At 46.5% G+C, this 20,781-nt stretch overlaps 1 protein-coding gene across 11 annotated transcripts in view; it reads right to left on the bottom strand.

The window, feature by feature from the left end:
• AGO2 (argonaute RISC catalytic component 2) overlaps positions 1-20,781 on the bottom strand; it is a 99,509-nt gene that overhangs the window by 31,780 nt on the left and 46,948 nt on the right. For 9 of the 11 annotated variants that reach the window (XR_004922684.2, XM_078071964.1, XM_036109417.2 and 6 more), the window contains exons 2-3: positions 16,741-16,936; positions 1,138-1,258 (exon numbers count right to left, since the gene is read on the bottom strand). Coding sequence is in view for 10 of the 11 variants with exons in the window: in XM_078071964.1 (XP_077928090.1) it covers positions 1,138-1,258; positions 16,741-16,936 (317 nt within the window). In the remaining variant the exon portion in view is untranslated. Of the gene's footprint in view, positions 1-1,137; positions 1,259-16,740; positions 16,937-17,655; positions 17,865-17,922; positions 17,968-20,781 lie in introns of those variants that run through there. The other 2 variants (XM_036109418.2, XM_078071965.1) reach the window with 2 other exon arrangements.

Below are 20,781 nucleotides of genomic sequence, written 5' to 3'. Positions count from 1 at the left end.
GGACAGGCAGAGGGTCCCGGGACTCCCTCTAAGTCAGAATGCCAATGTCAGTCACCCCCACCCAGCCCCGTCATGCACCACTGTTATCTCGGGATCCCCTTGAGACCAGCTGGTAAGGAGCCCTTATCACGGCGTGGCCTTGCCTCGGCCATAACGTACTCTGTTATCGGAGCACGGCCAAGTCCGAGCTGTGCCACCCAGCACCAAAACCGCCTGGTCTCCTGGCGATTCAGACGAGCATAAGGAACTTAGTCATGTTGAGGTTATAAAAAAACGGAAAAGCGAAAACATTTCATGGCTGCGGAGAACCTGCATCTTGCTGGCCAGCAGCGTGAGACTCTGTAAGCACCAAGCTGCACTCCTTCCCAGGGACCCAGGGGCTTAAGAAGTTAATTGGGTAGTGGGTAGATCATTCTCAAACGGAATCAACTTCACTGCTCTCACTGGGACACTCGTGAAGTTACTTATTTCTCTGCTGTGTTTTTGTTTTTAAAGTTTGTGTGAAGATTATTTCTGAGCTGAGCTTTGCTCTTCTCCTATTAATAAACCATCCTGGATCAGCCCATTTGTTGGAAGATGTGCCAAGAAGTGACAACTTCTAGGCAGAAATTGTATTACTCTTTAAGTAAAGCCATGACAACAAAAACAATAAGAAAAGGCAACATTTTAATATTAGCACTATCCCTGGTGGTTACTGATCAGTGATTATCATTCAGCGGGAACCGTGGCTCAGGCTGGACCTCTGCTGGATCTCACGGCCACCATCACACTCATCCCAGCCCCGCAAACATGCTCTTCCACGGGTCTCTACAGTCCCAGCAGGCTGGGCTCTGGTCTGACGGCGGCGTGCGGCGCAGGCGCTGTGCGTGTGTGTGCACGGGGGGGGGGGGGGGGGGGGGGTGCGGCACGTGCGACGTGTGCTGTCGTTCTGAGAAGCTCTCGGCTCCTGTCTCTGAACCTGGCTGACCCCCCCACCAACACAGGAGAGCACAACACATAGAAGTAGTTTCTACAGATCTCAGGATGAAGCACACAGCACGGGCGCTCTTTCCTCCCAGGTGATTTAGTATGTAACAACACGTTTCAATTTTACCTCATTGCACATCGTCTGATCCAAACGCATCCCTGTAAACTTACCTTATCCCTCCCAATTGGAAGGGGCATCGCTGTGTAGAGATTCTTTCTTCCATCAAACACTGGTTTCCGATCCCCAAAGATCTGTGTTTTAAAGTGCTGGACCATATGTTCCACTATTTCCCTGAAATAGGACAGAATTCAAGCAAAATGTCAATAAAATCAGAGAAATGGCATGCAAGGACATTCTTCTAACACCGGTTTATGAGCCATTTTGTAAGACCTGTGGCTCCTTCTAGTGAGATGACTTTCAACGTCCTTCTCTAAAGACTCAGATCAGAACCTTCAGTGGGCTGACGCTCGCTCGCTCGGTCAAACACGGGAGAGCCTCCCCCACGCCGGGCACCCTGCACCCTACATCCAGCAGACAACACATGCACCCAGAACCTCCTGGGGTTCCTGTTCCCAAAGCTGGAGGATCGGATACCACGTGCTCTGCAGGCTGACTCTGCAGGATCGCCCACCAGAGCAGACACCACCCCTCCCTGGTCGACACTGGGTGCTGGCTCGGCTGTGGCCTTGCTCTGGTCACTGCCAAGTCCAAAGAGGTGACCCACGCCGAGGCTTTCCTGGGGTTTGTGTGTCTGGCTTGGCCTCTTGTGCTCCTGGGATCTGCTGTAAGTATGCACCCTGGGTGCCGCTGCCCTTTCATCTGGGCTCCAGAACAAAGACCCTAAACTTGCCTCAAAGCCCAGGGGCAGCCTGACCCAGCCGGGACGGTCAGGTGACCTGCAGGGCCATGAGCACGAAACAGGATCTCTGTTGTGACAGGCACTGAGATGCTGGTGCTGCGTGTGACCTAGGCATCACAGCGGCAGAAGTCCAACAAACACACAGGAACCCTTCTGTTTCGGGGCTCCGTAGGCAGACTAGACCTGTGCCCCCCCCCTTGCCCACTGTGCCTGCCTGGCCACAGCTCAGCAGGGAGGCGTGCAGGAACACACTCTGAATGGCCAGAGACAGCTCAACTATCCCACTGGCTTAAGGCTCAAGGAAAAGCGATGCCCATCCACCCTCTCTGCCGGTCTGCTCCAAGAGGGCCCCACTTAGCACCTCTGTCAGCATCTCAGGGTGGTTTTGAGGCATTTTGATTTAACTCCCCAAGTACTTGACTCTTCTTACACACAATGCCTCATAAAATACAGACAGGAAAGGCCGTGATACCAGCCTGGCCCCCCGAAGGTCCCTCGTAAGGGAAAAATGCAAAGGATTGATAGTGAATGGACTGGGACAGGCTCCAAATCTCAGTCATTGTCAGCAGCTCATGGGATGTGGGAGCAGGGCAAGTGGGGTGAGGGGAGGGAGAGGACATCTGACAGACCGCCCCCAGCAGGGCAGATCTGAGCTCAGCTTGGTTCTAAGGATCTTTCTCTCTGGTCTAGAGCTTTGGTCATCCTTCAGGAAGCAAGAATTCATTCCCTTCCTTTGCCAGAATATGAGGACAGCTGGCCTATGAAGGCTTTCCTTATTCAAACTGGCTTTGCCCAGTCGACCTTCAACTGTGCTCATCACGGCCGATGAGGCGCTAGGGAGGCAGCCAATCCTGCCCAGACACCCAGTGCCTAAGACACCCCTGGGGCAAACAGAGCCTCTGGGCATCATCTTCTCTGATGGTTCCACCGAGAGCGCACCAGGCCTCTAACACAGTGTGGGGCATCACAGCGCACCCCCAGCCAGCAGCCACAGTGCCGCGTCTCCACACGCTCCTCTGGGCCATCATCAGAGAGAGGCTGTCTCCAGACCACCACTCTCCAAGCTTCAAAGACCCCAGCCTCTCGGTCAAGGTGTCCCTGTCCACTCAAGCTCCAGACAGCTCTATGGAGAGTTCCACCCACACCCAAAGAGCAAGTCATCCAACTGGATGCAAATTTATTCTGGACAGAATAAAGAGGACCATGAGCTAATCTCACTTATAAACACGGATAAAGAAACAGTACAGCTGACCCTGGAACAGGGCAAGGGTGAGGGGCGCCAACCCCCTACACAGTCAAAACCCCACATATAACTTTTGACAGTCCCACAACTTAACTACTAATAGCCTACTACGGACCATCACCAGTATCCGAGTGGATCAACACACATTTTGTATATTGTACGTATTGTATACTGTAGTCTTACAATAAAATAAGCTAGAGAAAAGAAAACGTTATTAAGAAAATCACGAGGAAATAAAAATACATTTACTTTAGTACCGTATTTATTGAAAAAAAATCCACACAAGTGGACCTGAGCAGTTCAAGCCGGGTTGTTCAAGGGTCCACTCACTGTATTAACAAACTGAGTTCAGCAACTCATGAAAAATGACACTGAGTGAATGTTGGGCAGATACCAGGAATGAAAGGCTGGACTTAACTTGACAAAAGTAACCAACACAAAACATATTACAGACATCAAGTAAAATCTACAGCTGCAACGCTTCTGGAAGAAAACACAGGAGAAAAGTCTCTAATGACCCTTGGGATAGACAAAGATTTCTTAGAACACAAACAGTATGAACTGCAAAAATAAAATAATAAATTCAAAAACATCATCAAAATGAAAACTTTTACTCTTTAAAAGCTACGGTTACAAAAAGGAAGACAAGACACCGGAAGCAAATATTCGAGAAACACACACATACATGTCTGACAGAGGACATGCACGCATAGTATGTTTTAAAAATTCTCGTAGCTCAGTAAGACAAACAAGTGAACTGGAAACAATGGGGAAAGGCTAAGAACAGACACACTGGAAAAGCTGCTACAGGAACGGCCAGGAAGCACGCAGAAAGACGCTCCTCGTCGGTCACTGGAACCACGAGGAGACCCCAGCACGCACCCACCGGCTCTGGGAGCATCACAAAGACTGCTCAGGCCGGGTCGGCGAAGGCCAGCAGGGACAACAGATTCACCTGGTGCTGCCGTGAAGTTACAAGAGTACGGCCACTCTATGGGGGAAAGCTGGCCATTTCTGATAAAGGCCAATGGATATTCACCACGTTATCCAGTAACACCCAATAGTTACGTAAGAGAAATGAAAGCACATAACCACATCAACACTTGTATGCAAACGTCTGTCACAGTCCCAAACTGGGAACAGCTCGTACGTCTGTCAACTGGTGAACAGACCGATTAGGGCACAAGTTTACAACGGGACACTTACTCCATCGTGTGGATTGCTAGCACGTGCAAGCCGCTGGCCGCATCTTAGAAATGCGCTCGGAAGGAGGCCAGTACAACAGGGTACGCGCTGCAGGATCCACCTGTAGGGGACTCTCTCAAAGGCCAAAATGAATCCTCAACAAAAGGCTCCTCAGTGGTTGCCTCTGGACAGGGGCGGGGATAGCTGCAAAGGGGCCGGAAGGAGCTTTGGGGGAGTCAGAGTGTTCCACACCCTGATTAAGGTGGTTGTTATATGTGTACACACGGGTTTTTTTTAAAGCTCATTAACTATAAACTAAAAATGGATGCATTTTGTTGTATGTAATTATATCTCAATAAATTTGATTTATATTTTAAAAAACATGTAAAAAAATTTTAAATTACAATTATCTCAAAGATGTAGGAAAAAGCATTTACTAAAATTCAACACCTATTCACAATTTTCTTTTTTTTTTTAAGTTAGCAAACTAGGAACAGGTGGAAATTGTCCTTCATCTGGTAGAGCTCTCCCTCCGAGATTCACAATAAAATAAAGATGCGGCTTTTGCCGCTTGTGTCCAAAGCTGGACTACAGACCACGGGCAGCACGGAAGGATAAGAATGGGAGAAGGACTGTAAAGAGGAAAAACTACCATTACTGGTGGACATTAGTGCTGTATTTGTTGAAAACCCAGGCGAACCTGCAGAAAAGCACAGTCCTTGCCTTTCTACCTGTGTAATTCCAGGGCCCAGTACATCGCGGATACTCCATAAATGCACACATCTCCCCCGAGTACTAAGTCTTTATTTGTTCATTTACTCACTCACTCACTCATTCATTTGTTCGCACTCTCAGGCGGGCGGTGAGGAAGGGGAGGAGCTTGTGGGCGAGGTCAATCATCAAAGAAACCCAGGAAGCCCAGTTTCACGCACGAGTGCAATGAGGGAAGGGACTGGTATCCAGTATTCGCAGCACTAAGCTGGAGCCCATGCCACTTGTCTCTACGAACGCTTACTACCCTGAGTTGAATCCATCGGTTGGCATGACAGTTCCACTCACGTACCAGTGGGCTCTTCTGTGGCAGGAGTCACATCCTACGCACTCAGGAACTGTCAGCACCTGGCAGAATGTGGCACAGCTGGGGCTCAGTAAATATTTGGTGAAAGAAGGAAGCCGTTCAATCACTGCAGGCAGGAGTCACCCCGACGTACTACAAAGCAGCCCTGCTCGGGCGACCAGTCATCCAGAACCCTGGCCGCCACAAGGATGGAGAGAAGACCCCAATTATCACCCATGTTCTCCTCCCATGCCTCAGTGGCTGACTCTCGTGGCAAGGAGGGCGCTGTCACCTTGTACGATCTTGTGCAAAACATAAAAAGGGATCATACCACTTAATTTTTAAGACAGGATGCCCACTAATTCTAAAATATGGAGGTCCCTTCCCTTCATTAACACTGACCGGCTCCCTTTGGCCAGTAACTCACTTACTTTCCTTCCTTCCTTCCTTCCTGCTTCTTGGTGTCTCTCCATTTTAATAGTGGTGCAATAAAGTAACATAAAACTTGCCATTTCAGGGCAACCCTCTCGGGTCGCCTCCCTCTTGGGGAGCTTTGTACTACTGTTCAATATTCCTCAATAAACTTTGCTGCCCACAAAAAACCAAAACAACAACAAAAAAACCCCTCAAAAAATAACTTGCCATTTCACTCACTGTTCCATGTACGGCTCGGCGGCATGAGGTACATTCACACTGCTGTGCAACCATCACCACGGCCCGTCTCCAGGCCTTCCTCGGATTCCTCAGGGGCAGGCCCGCACCCATTAAACAAGAGCCCCAGGGACCTGACTTGACTAGCTGCTCCTTAGCAACTGCTGGGAGACTTCTGACAGCAACTACCTGGGGACGTGTGACTTGCTGGGTCTCTGTGTTTAGTTCTTCCTTCTTACCATGTTTGACCCTGGACTACACGAGTTTGGCTCCCAGGACAAACACCTTTACTAAACATGAACCCCAGGCTACGCTCCTGACTTCACTCAAAAGGCAACAGCGCCCAAAGACTATGGGTGCTCACTCTGCAGACCCCTTCTGGACTCGTCTCTTACAGAATGGTGCTCGTATTAAAATGTCTGCCGGGCTTGTCACACGCACAACACACTCAGTCCCCACAGAGCCTCAGAGGACGCAGAGACACACAAACACATGCTACTAAGGGGAAGCAGCAAGATGCGAAACCGCCTGGCAGTAACCAGAACATGTCTGCTAATCCAAACGGGCTGGCCCGCTCCCTATTTGCTTTGTTTACCCTTTTGCCATAATTCTGGGCAAGTTTTCTCTTTCAAAAAAAAAGGTAGTCTTGGGGCGCCTGGGTGGCTCAGTCAGTTAAGTTTCCGAGTCTTGACTTAGGCTCAGGTCATGATCTCAGGGTCGTGAGAATGAGCCCCAGGCTCAGTGGGGAGCCTGCTTAAAATTCTCTCTCCCTCTCCTTCTGTGTGCTCTCTCTCCCCCTCTAAACAAACAAACCAATAAATAAAATGTAGTCTTTTAATTCCTACCTACAGAGGTTTTGCATTACTACATCTTCACTGTCAACTTCAAATACAGATAATGCTGAAGTCTGCCTAGACCACCTCCTCACCTCAATCCTCTTCTCAGAAGTGATTTGATCATTTTCAAATCTATGCATTTACAAAAATACACAGGTACATAAAAAGAAATACAGTGTATTATGCTTTTTCAAACATATGGCACCAAACCCATGGTTCTGGAGCTTGCTGTTTTCCCTCTAGGTTTCTCTGAGACCTTCCCTTGTCACTAGATACAAAGTGGCCATCAAGTCTAGAAAGAGAGATATTATTGTATCATGTGCCATAACTCATATTAACAGACCACTTAAGACCTAGTTGTCTGTTTCCAGACTTGATGTTCACACTGGAAGCTCCCTTTCACCGTTGTCTACAGTTGCATTGTACTGCACAGAATGTTGACTTAACCATCCCTCCTGACTGACATGGGGATGGTTTCGCTTTTTTCCCATCACAATATTAGACATCCTTGTACATCTCTCTTTGGGATAAATACTTAAAAGGATATAAATACTATTTTAATTTTAACATAATCACTCTTCTAAAAAGCCTTGACCAAATGGACAATCCCTCTAGTGGGCAGTGCCCAAAGTACAGAGCAGGCTGCAAACAACACAGCCGTGCGGCACCACCCACCTCCTGCCATGCCACCCACCTCCTGCCACGCCACCCACCTCCTGCCACGCCACCCCACCTCCTGCCACGCCACCCACCTCCTGCCACGCCACCCCACCTCCTGCCACGCCACCCCACCTCCTGCCACGCCACCCACCTCCTGCCACGCCACCCACCTCCTGCCACGCCACCCCACCTCCTGCCACGCCACCCACCTCCTGCCACACCCACACACAGCCACACCCCGGGCACACGGTGATCACTTCTGCAGTGTTCTCTTAGGGCCACTTGACAGAGCTCGAGAGGAACAAGCAAGCAAGGACGGTCAAAAGACAAGGAGCACGCCTTCTTTTTGTAGGCCATCCTGCGCTCTGAGCAGAGTGCGGCTAATTCTGGCCCACTGCAAAGGTTTCCTAGTGCCGCTGGCAAGGCCCACCCAGCCGAGACCCGCGCCGTGCTCTGGCTACTCCGTGGGACCATCTCCGCACCCACAGTGATAGTGGACGCATCCTGGGACGAGGTACCTTGCCTTATACTGAACCCCTCCTACAGCAGCCATTCGGTGAACAGGGATGGATGGTATGGCCAGGGATGGAGGGTACATGAGGCGAGAACTCACAGCGACGCATCATACAGTATATGGATGGCAGTTTTCACTCAGCTTTGCACAAAGCTTCAGGGTTGAACTTATTAAACATCTACCATGTGCCCTGCACAGGGCTGGGGGGACTCAGAATTAAGACACTGTCCTTACTGTCACAGAGACTGTCGTGTGGAAGGAGAACTAGGCAAGGAGATGGGATGTTAAGGACCATCGCGCCAGTCACTCCCGGGGGACAGAGCACAGCCTCCCTCCAGCAGCGCAGGCTCCGAGTACTACCAGTCGCTGCCAGCAGCACTCCTCCCCACTGGGGCCGTGAACCGCGCCTCTCTCGCCCACACCGCACCCCCATGGTACCCACCTCATGAGTGAGGGTTTCGTAAGTGTGGCTGGTCATGCTGCCAGCAAGGCTGGAAGAGGGAGGATGAAGCAAAGTGCTAGATGTGGGTTTGGGTAACAGGAAAACTTCACTTCCAACATTTTTCCTACACTATTTTGATGGATAACAATTTTGAGATTGGACCTTAGCCAAAGTCCATCAGGAGTCAGAGTAAAATAAAGAATCCTGAAGGCTCACACATTTAACTGGGCCACAATTCTCAGGTTGGCTCAAAACCCAGGGGAGAGCATGGCATGCTAGTAAGTGGGCCGGCCTTGGCCACAAAAATGCAGCCCAAACCCCATCTTTATGACTTACTGTTTGACTTGAGGGAATTTCCAAACACCGGGTAACTTTAGAACCTTGTCGATGTAACTACAACAAGGATGTGGCGGCGCAGTCAGGTAAAGACATCACATTTTACCACCAGCAGCCTTTTTCTGTTGCCAGATGACAAAGCCTTAGTCACCTCTCCTTCATGGGGAAAAAATAACAACAACAACAACAACAAAAACCACCTCATCTTGTATAACGGGGCTGATGGCGTAATAAGAGCCCAACGGCCACCATACCAAGAAAAAGCCCAGAAAGTGCGCATGCTTCTCTGCGCCTCGTCCTCTGGGAGTATACGGAGTCTGTTCCACACAGGTGTTTGCCTCAGGGAAACTCAGCGACAAACAGGGCCGTTCACGGACAGGCTCAAAGCGCTTCAGACTGGAAGGTCGTCCGTAAAGAGAGCTGTTGAAACCAATTGTGCCCAAAGTTTTTCTTCAGAAACACGTGTTTTTTAGTAAGCACGTATCTTAAAGGTTCTCATATAACTGTCAAGGGCTGTCTCTTTGGAGCCATACCTTTGTGGGATAAATACTTAGTGGTACAATTGGTGGATCAAAGGGCATACACTATTTTTATTTTAATATTACACCAAATCACCCTCTCAAGAGCGCGGACTGGGACGCTGGGCTGGCTCAGCCGGTAGAGCAAGCAACTCTCAAACTCAGGATTATGAATTCAAGCCCTACACTGGACATGGAGCCTACTTAAAAAAATTAAAAATAAAGAGCCTGGACCAATGTATATTGGTCACACTGGGCAAATCCAGTTGCTTAGTTTTTTTTTTTAAGATTTTATTTATTTATTTGAGAGAGGATGAGAGGAGAGAGAGAGCACATGAGAGGGGGGAGGGTCAGAGGGAGAAGCAGACTCCCTGCTGAGCAGGGAGCCTGATGCGGGACTCGATCCCTGGACTCCAGGATCATGACCTGAGCCGAAGGCAGTCGCTTAACCAACTGAGCCACCCAGGCGCCCTGCTTAGTTTTTTTTTTTTTTTAAGATAGCAGCTTTTTTTTAAAATTTAAATTCAATTAGCCAACAGATAATATATCATTCGTTTCAGATGTAGTGTTCAATGATTCATTAGTTGTATATAACACCCAGTGCTCATCACATGACGTGCCCTCCTTAATGCCCATCACCCTGTTACCCCATCCCCCCAACCTCCTCCCCTCCAGCAACCCTCAGTTTGTTTCCCAGAGTCAAGAGTCTCCATGGTTTGGTCTCCCTCTCTGATTTCTTCCCATTCAGTTTTCTCTCCCTTCCTCTACGCTATTCCTTACGTTCCACATATGAGTGAAACCATATAATTGTCTTTCTCTGACTGACTTATTTCCCTTAGCATAATACCCTCCAGTCCCATCCATGTCGATGTAAATGGTAGGGATTCACCCGTTCTGATGGCTGAGTAATATTCCATTGTCTATACGGACCACATCTTCTGTATCCATTCATCTGTCAATGGACACCTGGGCTCTTCCCACAGTTTGGCGATTGCGGACATTGCTATGAGCATTGGGGTGCAGGTGCCCCTTTTTTCACTACATCTGTATCTGCAGGGTAAATACCCAGTCCAACCGTTTAGTTTTATAGATAAGGGAACTGAATCCCCAAACATTCTTTCTCTTAAAAAGATTGTAATCAGGAAAAACAATATTCTAGCAAAGAGCACTTCACAAGGCACCAGCCCAAACTGGGCTGCCAACGTGAGTTCTCAAACTGCAACTGAGAATTGTTTCTGACCAGGACAAAGCAATTAGTACTGGACTTACCCTTCCACCTTAACTACAAAACTAGAGAAAATATGAGACGGCTATTTTTGGCAAAATGAAAAACAGGCAGCTTAAGACTGTGATTACTGAGGCAAGGGAAACACATGAGGTAAGCCGCACACCCACTCACCCAGGGGGCAGTTTCCAAACCACAACCCGGGGGAAGGAGCACCGGACAGCAGCAGTCCTGTCGCACTGAGGAGATGGGGAGCAGAGTCTGGGTCTGCAGAAGAGGTAGGAGTTTGTGGGGCAAGGTACCAGAGAAGACAGCAAAAGCCAGCCTCCCTCGATGTAATGTACGTAATGTTCAACAACAACAATTTACTATGTGTGTAAATAAGCAAAAGGGTGGCATGAGTAATCTAAGGAAAAACCTGTCGATGGGAACAGATCTTGAAATGAGTCATATGTTGTAATTAGCAGACAAGGACTGCTCTAATACACATGCTGTTACTGTAAGTACATTCAGGTCATTAAGAAAAAGATGGGGACAATGAGTGAACAGCTGGGGAGTCTCAGCAGAGAAACTATGAAAAAGAACCAAATGCAAAATCTAGAACTGAAAAGTACTGTATCTAAATGAAAAACAATTATTAGACGATTACCACAGAAGATTGGATACGACAAAAAAAAGTGGAGGAGGAAAAGTGATCTTGAAGACAGATCAATAAGGATTATCCAAACTGTAGAAAGAGAGGAAAAAGACTTTTTTAAAAATCACAGGCTCAATGACCTGAAGACAATATAAAAATGGCCTAACAAACACATAATTGCAATCCCATAAAGGAGAAAATGGGGCAGAAAAAATACTTTAAGAAATGACAGCCAGCATTTCACCCAAATTTCATGAAAGATAATCAACATACAAATCCAGAAAAACTCTAATGAACACCAAGAAGGAAAAATACAAAGAAAATCACACTTAGGTACGTCAGAGTCAAACTGCTGAAAAGCAAAATTAAAACAGAAAATATTCACAGGAAAAAATGACAAATTACATACAGGTGAAGTACAATAAGAAAATAAACTGAAAATTCGTCAGAAATAATGATGATTAAAAGGTAATATAATGACAACTTTAAAGTGTTGGGGGGAAAAGGTAAATTTAGAATTCTATATCCAGCAAAAAAAATCTTTCAAAAATAAGAAGGAAATAAACACATTTGTAGATTTCAAAAAGGTGCTAGAAGAATTCATCATGGGCACACTTGCACAAGAAAGGCTAAAGGATATTCTTCAGGCTGAAAGGAAATGGTGCCAGGTGAAAACACTCATCAGCAGAGACTGAGGTATGGTTCATATATGGGTAAACAGACTGTTTTCTTAATCTCCTTAAACTAACAGCATCGTACCATGGAATTTATAATGTATACAGAAGTAAAATACATGACAACAATAGACAGACGGGTAAATAGAATTACACTACTATAAAATTCTTACATTTTATATGAAGTTACAGTATTAACACTAAGTAGACTGGTAAATCAAAGATGCATACTGAAATTTGGAAAGCAATCACTTAAAAAGCAAAAAGAGGTAAAGTTACAAACAAGAAGAGGGAATAAATGGAATAAAGAACGTTTGATGAGCTCAAAAGGAGAAGGGAAAAGAGAAACAAGAATAAAAAAACAGATACAGAAATTTAAAAAAATAGCGAGATGGTAGACTTCAACCACAGATAATTAAATTTAAATTTACATTATATTTAAGCAAATCTAACATACCCATTAAAATCCAGAAATAAGGGGTGCCTGGGTGGCCCAGTTGGTTAAGAAACTGCCTTCGGCTCAGGTCGTGATCCTGGAGTCCCTGGATCGAGTCCCGCATCGGGCTCGCTGCTCAGCGGGGAGTCTGCTTCTCCCTCTGACCCTCCCCCCTCTCATGCTCTATCTCATTCTCTCTCTCAAATAAATAAATAAAATTTAAAAAAAAATTCAGAAATAAAGTAAGTCCCTGTGATATCTACAATGGACATACTTGACATACGCACACACAAACACACACACACACACAGGTTGAGAGCACAAGTATGTACAAAGGTATGTATCAGCTCAACAGTATGCCTAAGAATGGTTGAGACTGTATTGATAATCAGGCAGGAAAGGCTTTTTAAACAAGAAGAGTTACAAAATATGGAGAATACTTCCTAGTGATGAAGAGGTCAATTTACCATGGAAGACAAAAAATTATAAATGTGTCTATCTAGTAACAGAGCTTTGAAACACATGAAATAAAAACAGTACTAAAGGGAGAAATAGACAAATCCACATCACAGTAGGACAAAAACAATGAGAATGGGTATAAAGGATTGGAACAATACTATCAACCAACTCCATCTACTATTCATAAATCTCCAACCCCACCAAAACCAGGATACACATTCTTTTCAAGTGTCTCAATAACACTTAAGATAAATCACAGGCTTAGCCATAAAATAAGTTCCAAAAAATTTCAGAAGACTGAAATCTTACAGAGTATGTTCTCTAATCATAAAGGAATTAAATTAGCAATCAATGACAACAGGGTATCAAACAAACAAACAAACAAACAAAAAACCCCAAAGAGTTAAAATTTGAACACATTTCTAAAAACAAATAAAAAAACATGAGTTAAAGAAGAATACACAGGGAAAATGAGAAAATATTTTGAATGAAAATTAAAATGTATCAAAACCTGTGGGCTATAGCTAAAACCAGGCTCAGAGGGAAATCTACAGCCTCAAACAAAAGGACTGGAGAAGAAGGAAGGTTTAAATTTGATGATCTAACCTCAAAATGAATAGGTTTTAAGAAAGATCAGAGAAAAGAAAACGGAAGGGGGGCATCAACAAAAGAGAAAAATCAGCAAAGTAAAATGCTGTTTCTGTGAAAAGAAGAATATAATTGACAAACCCCTAGCAAAGCGGATGAAGGCAGAGAGAGAAGACACAAACAGGGTCTGCCCTACAAGTCCCACAGACGTTAAAGGGACCCTGTCAACAGTTTTTAGCAAGTCAACTCAACCACGTAGATGAAACAGACTCCTTGAAAGACGCAAACTATCAAACTGACACAAAAAGAGAAAATTCTGAACAGCCCGATCTCTGATAAAGAAATTAAACGGTATGAAGAAAACTCTAGGTCCACGTGATTTCAATGACACATTCAGTCACACATTTAAGAAAGAAATTATACCACTCTTTTACTTTCCTCTTCCATCTGGAAAGGACGGAGCACCTCCCAGCATGCGTGACAATGTCACATACCCCTGCTATCAAAACCTGAGAAGAAAAGTACAGATCAATGTCTCTCGGAAGTAGAGACACAAAAATTGACAACAAAATGCTAATAAATTAAATCTGGCAATATAGAAAATAATTGATCATGACTAAAGATGTGGGTAAAATAATACATCATGACTCGGAAATTCAAGCTAATTTAACATAAAAAAATCAATGCAATACACCTCATTAATAGGAGGTGGGAAGGGGCGTCTGTGGGGCTCAGTCAGTTCAGAGTCTGACTCTTCGTTTCGGCTCAGGTCATGATCTCAGGGTCATGAGATCAAACCCTGCATCAGGCTCTGCACTCAGCACGGAGTCTGCTTGAGACTCTCTCCCTCTGCCCCCCCACCCTCCCTCAAATAAATAAATCTTTAAAAATAAAACAGCACTTGGGGAAAAAAAAGAAGAAAAACTACATGATCACCCCAACAGATGCAGAGAAAGCATTTGACAGAACTCAACACCTAATGATGAGGATATTTCTCAGCAAATTAGGAGAGAATTCCCTCAGCCTGACAAAGAGTCTCCAAGAAAATCCTACAACTAACAGAATATTTTATAGGTGAAGGAATGAATGATTCCCCCATAAGAGTGGAAACAAGGCAAGGATGTCTGTTTTCACCACATATATTCAACATTACTTATACTGGATTTCTTAGCCGCTGCAATAAAGTGAGTAAAAAATAATTAATTAATAAAATGCATTAGAAACTGGAAAGAAATAAAACGATCTTTGTTAAAAAATGAAAAACTCTTCAACATCTTTAAAGTGCACAACTAAATGGTTTTAGTATATTCACAGAGTTGTCCCCCTCAGAGCACCACAGTCTAAGTTTAGAACATTTGTCATCACTCCAAAAAGAAACCCCACACTCGTTAGCAGTCATTCCCTCCTGAAAAACTTCCCTCCTGGACAATGAAATTTCAAAATACAATTTATAATAACATCAAAGAACACAACATACTTAAGAGTAAATAAAATGAAAAACCTCTATGTTGAAAAGTATGAATAAGTTCTGCAAGAAATTAAAGTAGACCTAATCAAGGGGGAGAGCAGCAATGTGTTTGGACCAAAAGATTCAACAGCGTCCACTTTCCCCAAATTGATCTGTAGTTTCAAAGCCACTGCAATAAAACATTCCAGGGGATTTTCTGGTAGCAATGAAAATCAACTGATTCACCCTTGCCCCCAAAGGTGCCCAGGTAAATCAATGGGGAAAGAAAAGTCTTCTCAACAGACCCTTACCTCCCACCACACATAAACATTAATCCAAGATGGATCACAGGCCTAAATAAATATACAGGCCTGGGACACCTGGGTGGCCCACTGGGTTAAGCCACCAACTCTTGGTTTTAGCTCAGGTCAGGATCTCCAAGCTCCGTGTCAGGCCCTGAGCTCAACTCAGAGTCTGGCTGAGATTCTGTCTCTGCTCCTCCCCCGCGCCTGCGCACACTCTTGCACACTCGCGCTCTCTCGCCAATAAATAAATAAATAAAATCTTTAAAAATATATATAGATATATATATATGGGCCCAAACTGTAATTCTGCTTAAAAAAATACCTGTACCCTTCAGATAGACGAAGATTTTCTGAAGAGAACACACAATATGATAACCATTTTCAAAATTTTATAGACTGGATGTCAACAAAATTATAAAAATCTGCTCATTAAGAGACACCACTTAGAAAGTGAAATGCAAAGCCTCAAACCAGGTGAAAACATGCCCAATATAGACTTGCACCTCAAATATATTACAAACTCCCACAAATCAGTAACAAAGAGACAAGACAGGGAAGAGGCTTCAACAGACACTTTATTAGAAATACTATGAGGGGGCACCTGGGTGGCTCAGTCGGTGAAGCATCTGCCTTCGGCTCAGGTCATGATCCCGGGATCCTGGGGATCGAGCCTTGTGTCGGGCTCCCTGCTCAGCGGGGAGTCTGCTCCTCCCTCTGCCCCCCCCACCCCCCGGCTCATGTTCTCTCTCTCTCTCAAATAAACATCTTAAAAAAAAAAAGAAATACTATGTGACATGATACTACGTGATGTGTAAATATAACGGAATTACAGATATGAGCACATGAAAAGGTGCTCAACTCGCTAGCTACCAGGACATGAAAATTAAAACCACAAAGAGAAACTGTGAGACACACTGAAACAGCAAAAATCTCACAGGCTGACCCTCCCACATGCTGAGAAGGACGTGGAACACCCAGAACCTCACACCTCTGACGGGAGAATGAGTCAGCAGCCACTCAGGACAACGACTTCGAGGTTTCTCATGCAGCTAAACCCGCACCTCCCCTATGATACAGCAATTTCACTTCTGAGTTTGTATCTAAGAGAAATGAAAATGCATGTCCACAAAAAAAGACTTGAACAGCTATGTTCACAGCAGCTTTGTTCATGATGGCAAAGCCTAGACAGCCCAAGCATCCAACAAGAATATGAATAAATTATGAAATATTCATATCATGAAATACTCCTCAGCAATAAAAGTAAGAAGCTATTAATACAGTGATACCAGTCAATCTCAAAAACGTCATGCCGAGTCGAAGGAGCAGGTGGGGGGAGACTATCTCACAGGCTGTAAGACTCCTCTGTGTCCCAGCCCCCCTCCCCCAGCAGGACAAATCAATGGTGACACAGGTCAGAGCACCAGCCTTCGCGCTGGGACTGATGAAAAGGCATGAGGCAACGTTTTGAGCTGATGGGTACCCACACATGTTTGTCCAAACTCATGGAGCTACACACTTAACAAATGTATCAAGATACAGTGAAATACACAAAACATTTTTCAAAAAGTAACTACAACAAAAACCCCCAGGGAAGGACCTGCTGGGAATGGAAGCGTTGATTAGTTTAAAATGGTGGGTTTGTGTGCATAGATTATCCACATAAATCAATCAAGATCAATAAAGGATGAAACGACAAAATACCTGTTAACTCTCCTTGGGCATTTCTCTGGCTTGATATCCAATTCATAATGATAGATGTCAATTTTTGGAATGTCCATTTCAAAGAAGTTGGCCTGTAACTTGATTGTTCTCCCGGAGGTCCCGAAGTCGGGTCTAGGCGGAGGCTTGAAGGCATATCCTTGGATGGGTGGCGGCGGCGGCGCGGGAGGTGCGAGCACTAGAACGGCCAAGAGAACGCCCGTTACACGGGGAAACCGCGCCTCTCCTGGAGCACGCTCGTGCGCCTCCTCCCGTGTGTGGCCCGCCCTTCCCAGCCCCCGTGGACCCTCGCTGTCACATGCCCCCCCACACACACACTCGTTCCCTCCTCCTCCTCCCTGTGCTCCCACGTTTCCACGGAAAACCTGAATCCCACGCCCCTACCCCTCTCCAGGTCTGTGTCATCACAGAGACACCCCCCCAACTGCGAGGCTCAAGGGAGGCATGTGACACGGCACCATGCCCTCCTTTTTCAAATTGTTCCTTCCTGGGTCCTCTCCTTGCTCTGCCCAGATCCTGCAAGTGTTGGATGCTCTACCCAGCCCCCTTCGTCTGTTACACAAGCTCACAGACAGTTGAAACTGCACGCCCAATTAAACTGCTTTCCCCCCAGGACATGCCTCCATCCATGAGGCCGTGGTCTCCCCACTATCAAGACCCTTGCCACCCAATCCTCACAGCCAACTGCACAACAGTCCTCCTCATTTTTACCAGCTTCCTCTCGAATTCATCCTTTCCTAACCATCCCTCTCCACCCCAGCTCGGATCCCCATTTCACCCAGGACAGGAAGTGAGGGAAGCCCTCTAACAGGGTCTTGACTTCCAGGCACCCCCACCCCCACTGACCCACTTTCTACACTCCAGGCCAGAGAGTCTGATCTCACCCTGCCCACTTACTTCCGTGGCTGCCCACCACCTGGCTCCAACAATCAGCCTTCCCGTGTGCACGATCTGGCCTCAGCCTTGTCTTCTGCCACTCCAAGACCTTCTCAATCCCAAGGACCAGGCTTCACTTGTCACAGCCCCTTACTTCTGTCTCTAGCTTGCTTTATTCACATTTCCAGGACAAATTTGCTACACTGTGCTGTAATCCCATTTGGCTGTCTCCCCAGCTGGACCTGAGCAACTTGAGGAAGATCTGCCTGCCCTAGGGTCTAAGAGCACCTGATGCACAAGAAGAGCCCAGAAACATCTGGTCAATCTCTTTCCATTTATAACTGTGGAAGCTGAGGCTCAGACACGTAAGGAAAGGCTGCCAAAGTCACTCAGAAAGAGTCCTTTACTCTTTCAGGAAGAAGTCAGGAAGGAAGACGTTCGCAACCTCAAGAGTCAAGAAACCCGAGCCTTCCCGACACCAGCGCTCATATACACACCCTGCCACGCCCCACCCTGAGCACCACTTCCTACACCCCAGCCCCCATTGCAGGGGCTTCAGACAGCTGTGCTCAGGTCAACACGAGCACTCAACTACCCGTGCAATCTCTCCTGCCCCTGGAAACCACAACTCACCTCCTCCTCTGCAGCAGACCAACACCACATTTCCACAAAGGAGGTGCTTCAACATCAAGCCAATTCCTGATTTAAAAATGCACTGTAGTGACTCACTGGTTACATATGTGCTATGTACACTGCTGTTCTTTCTTTGCATACGAGAGACTGGGAAGATGGGACAGTGTGAGTTATCAGAAGAGGAGACAAGATCAAAGGGCTACGATTCACATGTAGTTAAAGGGGCCAAAAACACCAAGGTGGTGGCCCTCCTGCATTCCTAGTTAAGTCATTAATTTAATCAAGGAATGTATTTTTCCCCCCACAGACAGTAGAAAGAAACTTTACCCCAACTCAAATTTTCACTAATTCTAATAAAGTTCAAACTGTGGCTTAGGAAAAAAAAACCGATTAAATATTTTTCCAGTAACAGAATCCTCTTAGTTTTTGCTCACATCTTTTTTTTTTAAATCCTCCTCATTTAAAAAAAAAAAAAAATCCCATGTACTTCAATCCCTACTGACATTTACTGGAAACAAAAGTATGCTACTAAAAATAATTTAAGCTGTTTTTACTGCATTTCTGACCTAGAAAAACTCAGAGTCCTTCAGTTACTTTTTTGTTTTGTTTTCTTTGTACGAGAAAGCGAACATGCTTTAAAGGTTAGGAATCTCACTGAGCTGTCCCATCTGGAACCTTCAGGTCTGTCTCACTAACGTATTATGACCGGAGATGCCGTATTTACAGACTCGCACACAACACACCACCCCTACAACGAGCACACTCGTGTGCCCCTTACGTGCTAGGTCATGTCCAGGACCAAGCATACAAAAATAAATAGTGCTCTCAGGCAGCTCATGTGTCTCCTCCCAGGACACCGTCTGAGTGCACGTCATCTAATGGATTATGCGTGTTTACCCCTCGTAAGCGCAGGTCACACGCGATCCTTCGCACTGCAGATCCTGACCATGCCCAGCAGTGGACTCCACAGCCCACCAGCACGTGGTCCACGCTCTCAGGCACAAGCCTCACCAGCAAGAGGGATCTTGCCAATAGAGAAGCACAGCTGAACCACAGAAGTTACGACTGTGCCCCAGGAAATGTCCAGCCACAGAGACACAGTCCATTTCAGGAACCGGAGCACTATCCACACTGAGTAAGGGCTTTCCAGTTTACAAAGTGCTTTCACAGCTTCTTGACCACGCATCACAGCTGTGAAGCCAAGCTGCCGCCTCTGAAAAGTGAAGCCGTCCGAGGCTCAGACAGGAGCCGCGAGCTGCGGTGCTCACTTCTGAACCGAGGCTTCCTCCCGCCCATCAGCAGCCATCCGTCCCCAGCTAGATTCAGATGAGTTTACCTTCCCCAAATCTAACCACTGGCACAGACACACCTGCGGCCCATTTCTCTGGGTGAGCCTATTTCTCCTGTCTCCACGATACCTATCACTTCTAGAATATTGGCCATGGGAACCAAGGGAAACTGTCCACAGCTTGCGTTACTAATCTGTATTAATAAAAGCAATGGGAAAACACAGTGGTAAATATAATCATGAAATATGTGACTTCACAAGATATTTCTTCCTTGCTTCTGGCTTTTAACAATGAAAATACTGACAGCTCATGGGAAGGTGTGTGGAATATACAATCACAAGTTAAAGCTCTAATAGTTTTCCAAGCAGAGCCGGGAGAGTTCCCAGCAGTGTTATGCCCTCAGGAAGTTCGAAACTCTCCTACCAAAGAGGATAAAGACTCCCGCCCAGCCTCAGTCCTCGGAGAGATCCTGGATTCATTTTTATACTTCACAGGGAGTCAATCCCAAGTGTAAACTCCCAAGACAAGCAGGACTCACGAACCAAGCACCGGAGAGGATCTAGCACAGGCCAAGGTGCACACAAGAGCACGTGCGCGTGAGAAAGGGACAGAATGGTGTGCGGGCGACAGCCACTTTCCTGGGACTGTTAGCTCCTGGCCCCAACAGGTGGATAATGTTCTGAGATGAAAACCAAATCCTGAACAGCACACACACCTTCATCACGGTTAACACAGATGACTCGGAAAATTAATTCCAGTATCGCCCAGAGAGCCAATCTCCGTGAGGCCCATCTCCCCGACCCGTGCTGCAGGAGGAACGGGGAGTCTGACGCACATGTGCCGGGGAGGAACGGGGGAGGTAGGGAGGGCTCCGCACCCCCAGCCACCGCCCACCGGGCAGGGTGCTTGGCAAGCCTGCGCTGCGGAGATGGGGGGCGGTTCTCAACTCAGCCTCCTCCACCATGGGTGCTGTCAACATCTGCTGGATAAGTGACAGCCCAAGAGGAGGAGGATCTGGGAACACTTCACCAGAGAGACGCCCCTGAGCTGCTCAGCGGGGACCTCGCCCCAAAGCCCTACCCCGTGGGAAGACCCCAGCTCCTCTCCAGCTGTGGCCATGCCAGCCAGCCCGAGGCGGGCCAAGCAATCCTCCCCACCTTCCAGGTGCTCCCACCTTCTCCAGCCTTCCCCGAGACATGCATTTTCCATCTGCTTGTGAAAACCA

This window comes from Halichoerus grypus, chromosome 5, assembly GCF_964656455.1.
Source record: "Halichoerus grypus chromosome 5, mHalGry1.hap1.1, whole genome shotgun sequence".
Lineage (NCBI taxonomy): Eukaryota > Metazoa > Chordata > Mammalia > Carnivora > Phocidae > Halichoerus > Halichoerus grypus.
This window is presented reverse-complemented; position numbering and strand designations above follow the sequence as displayed.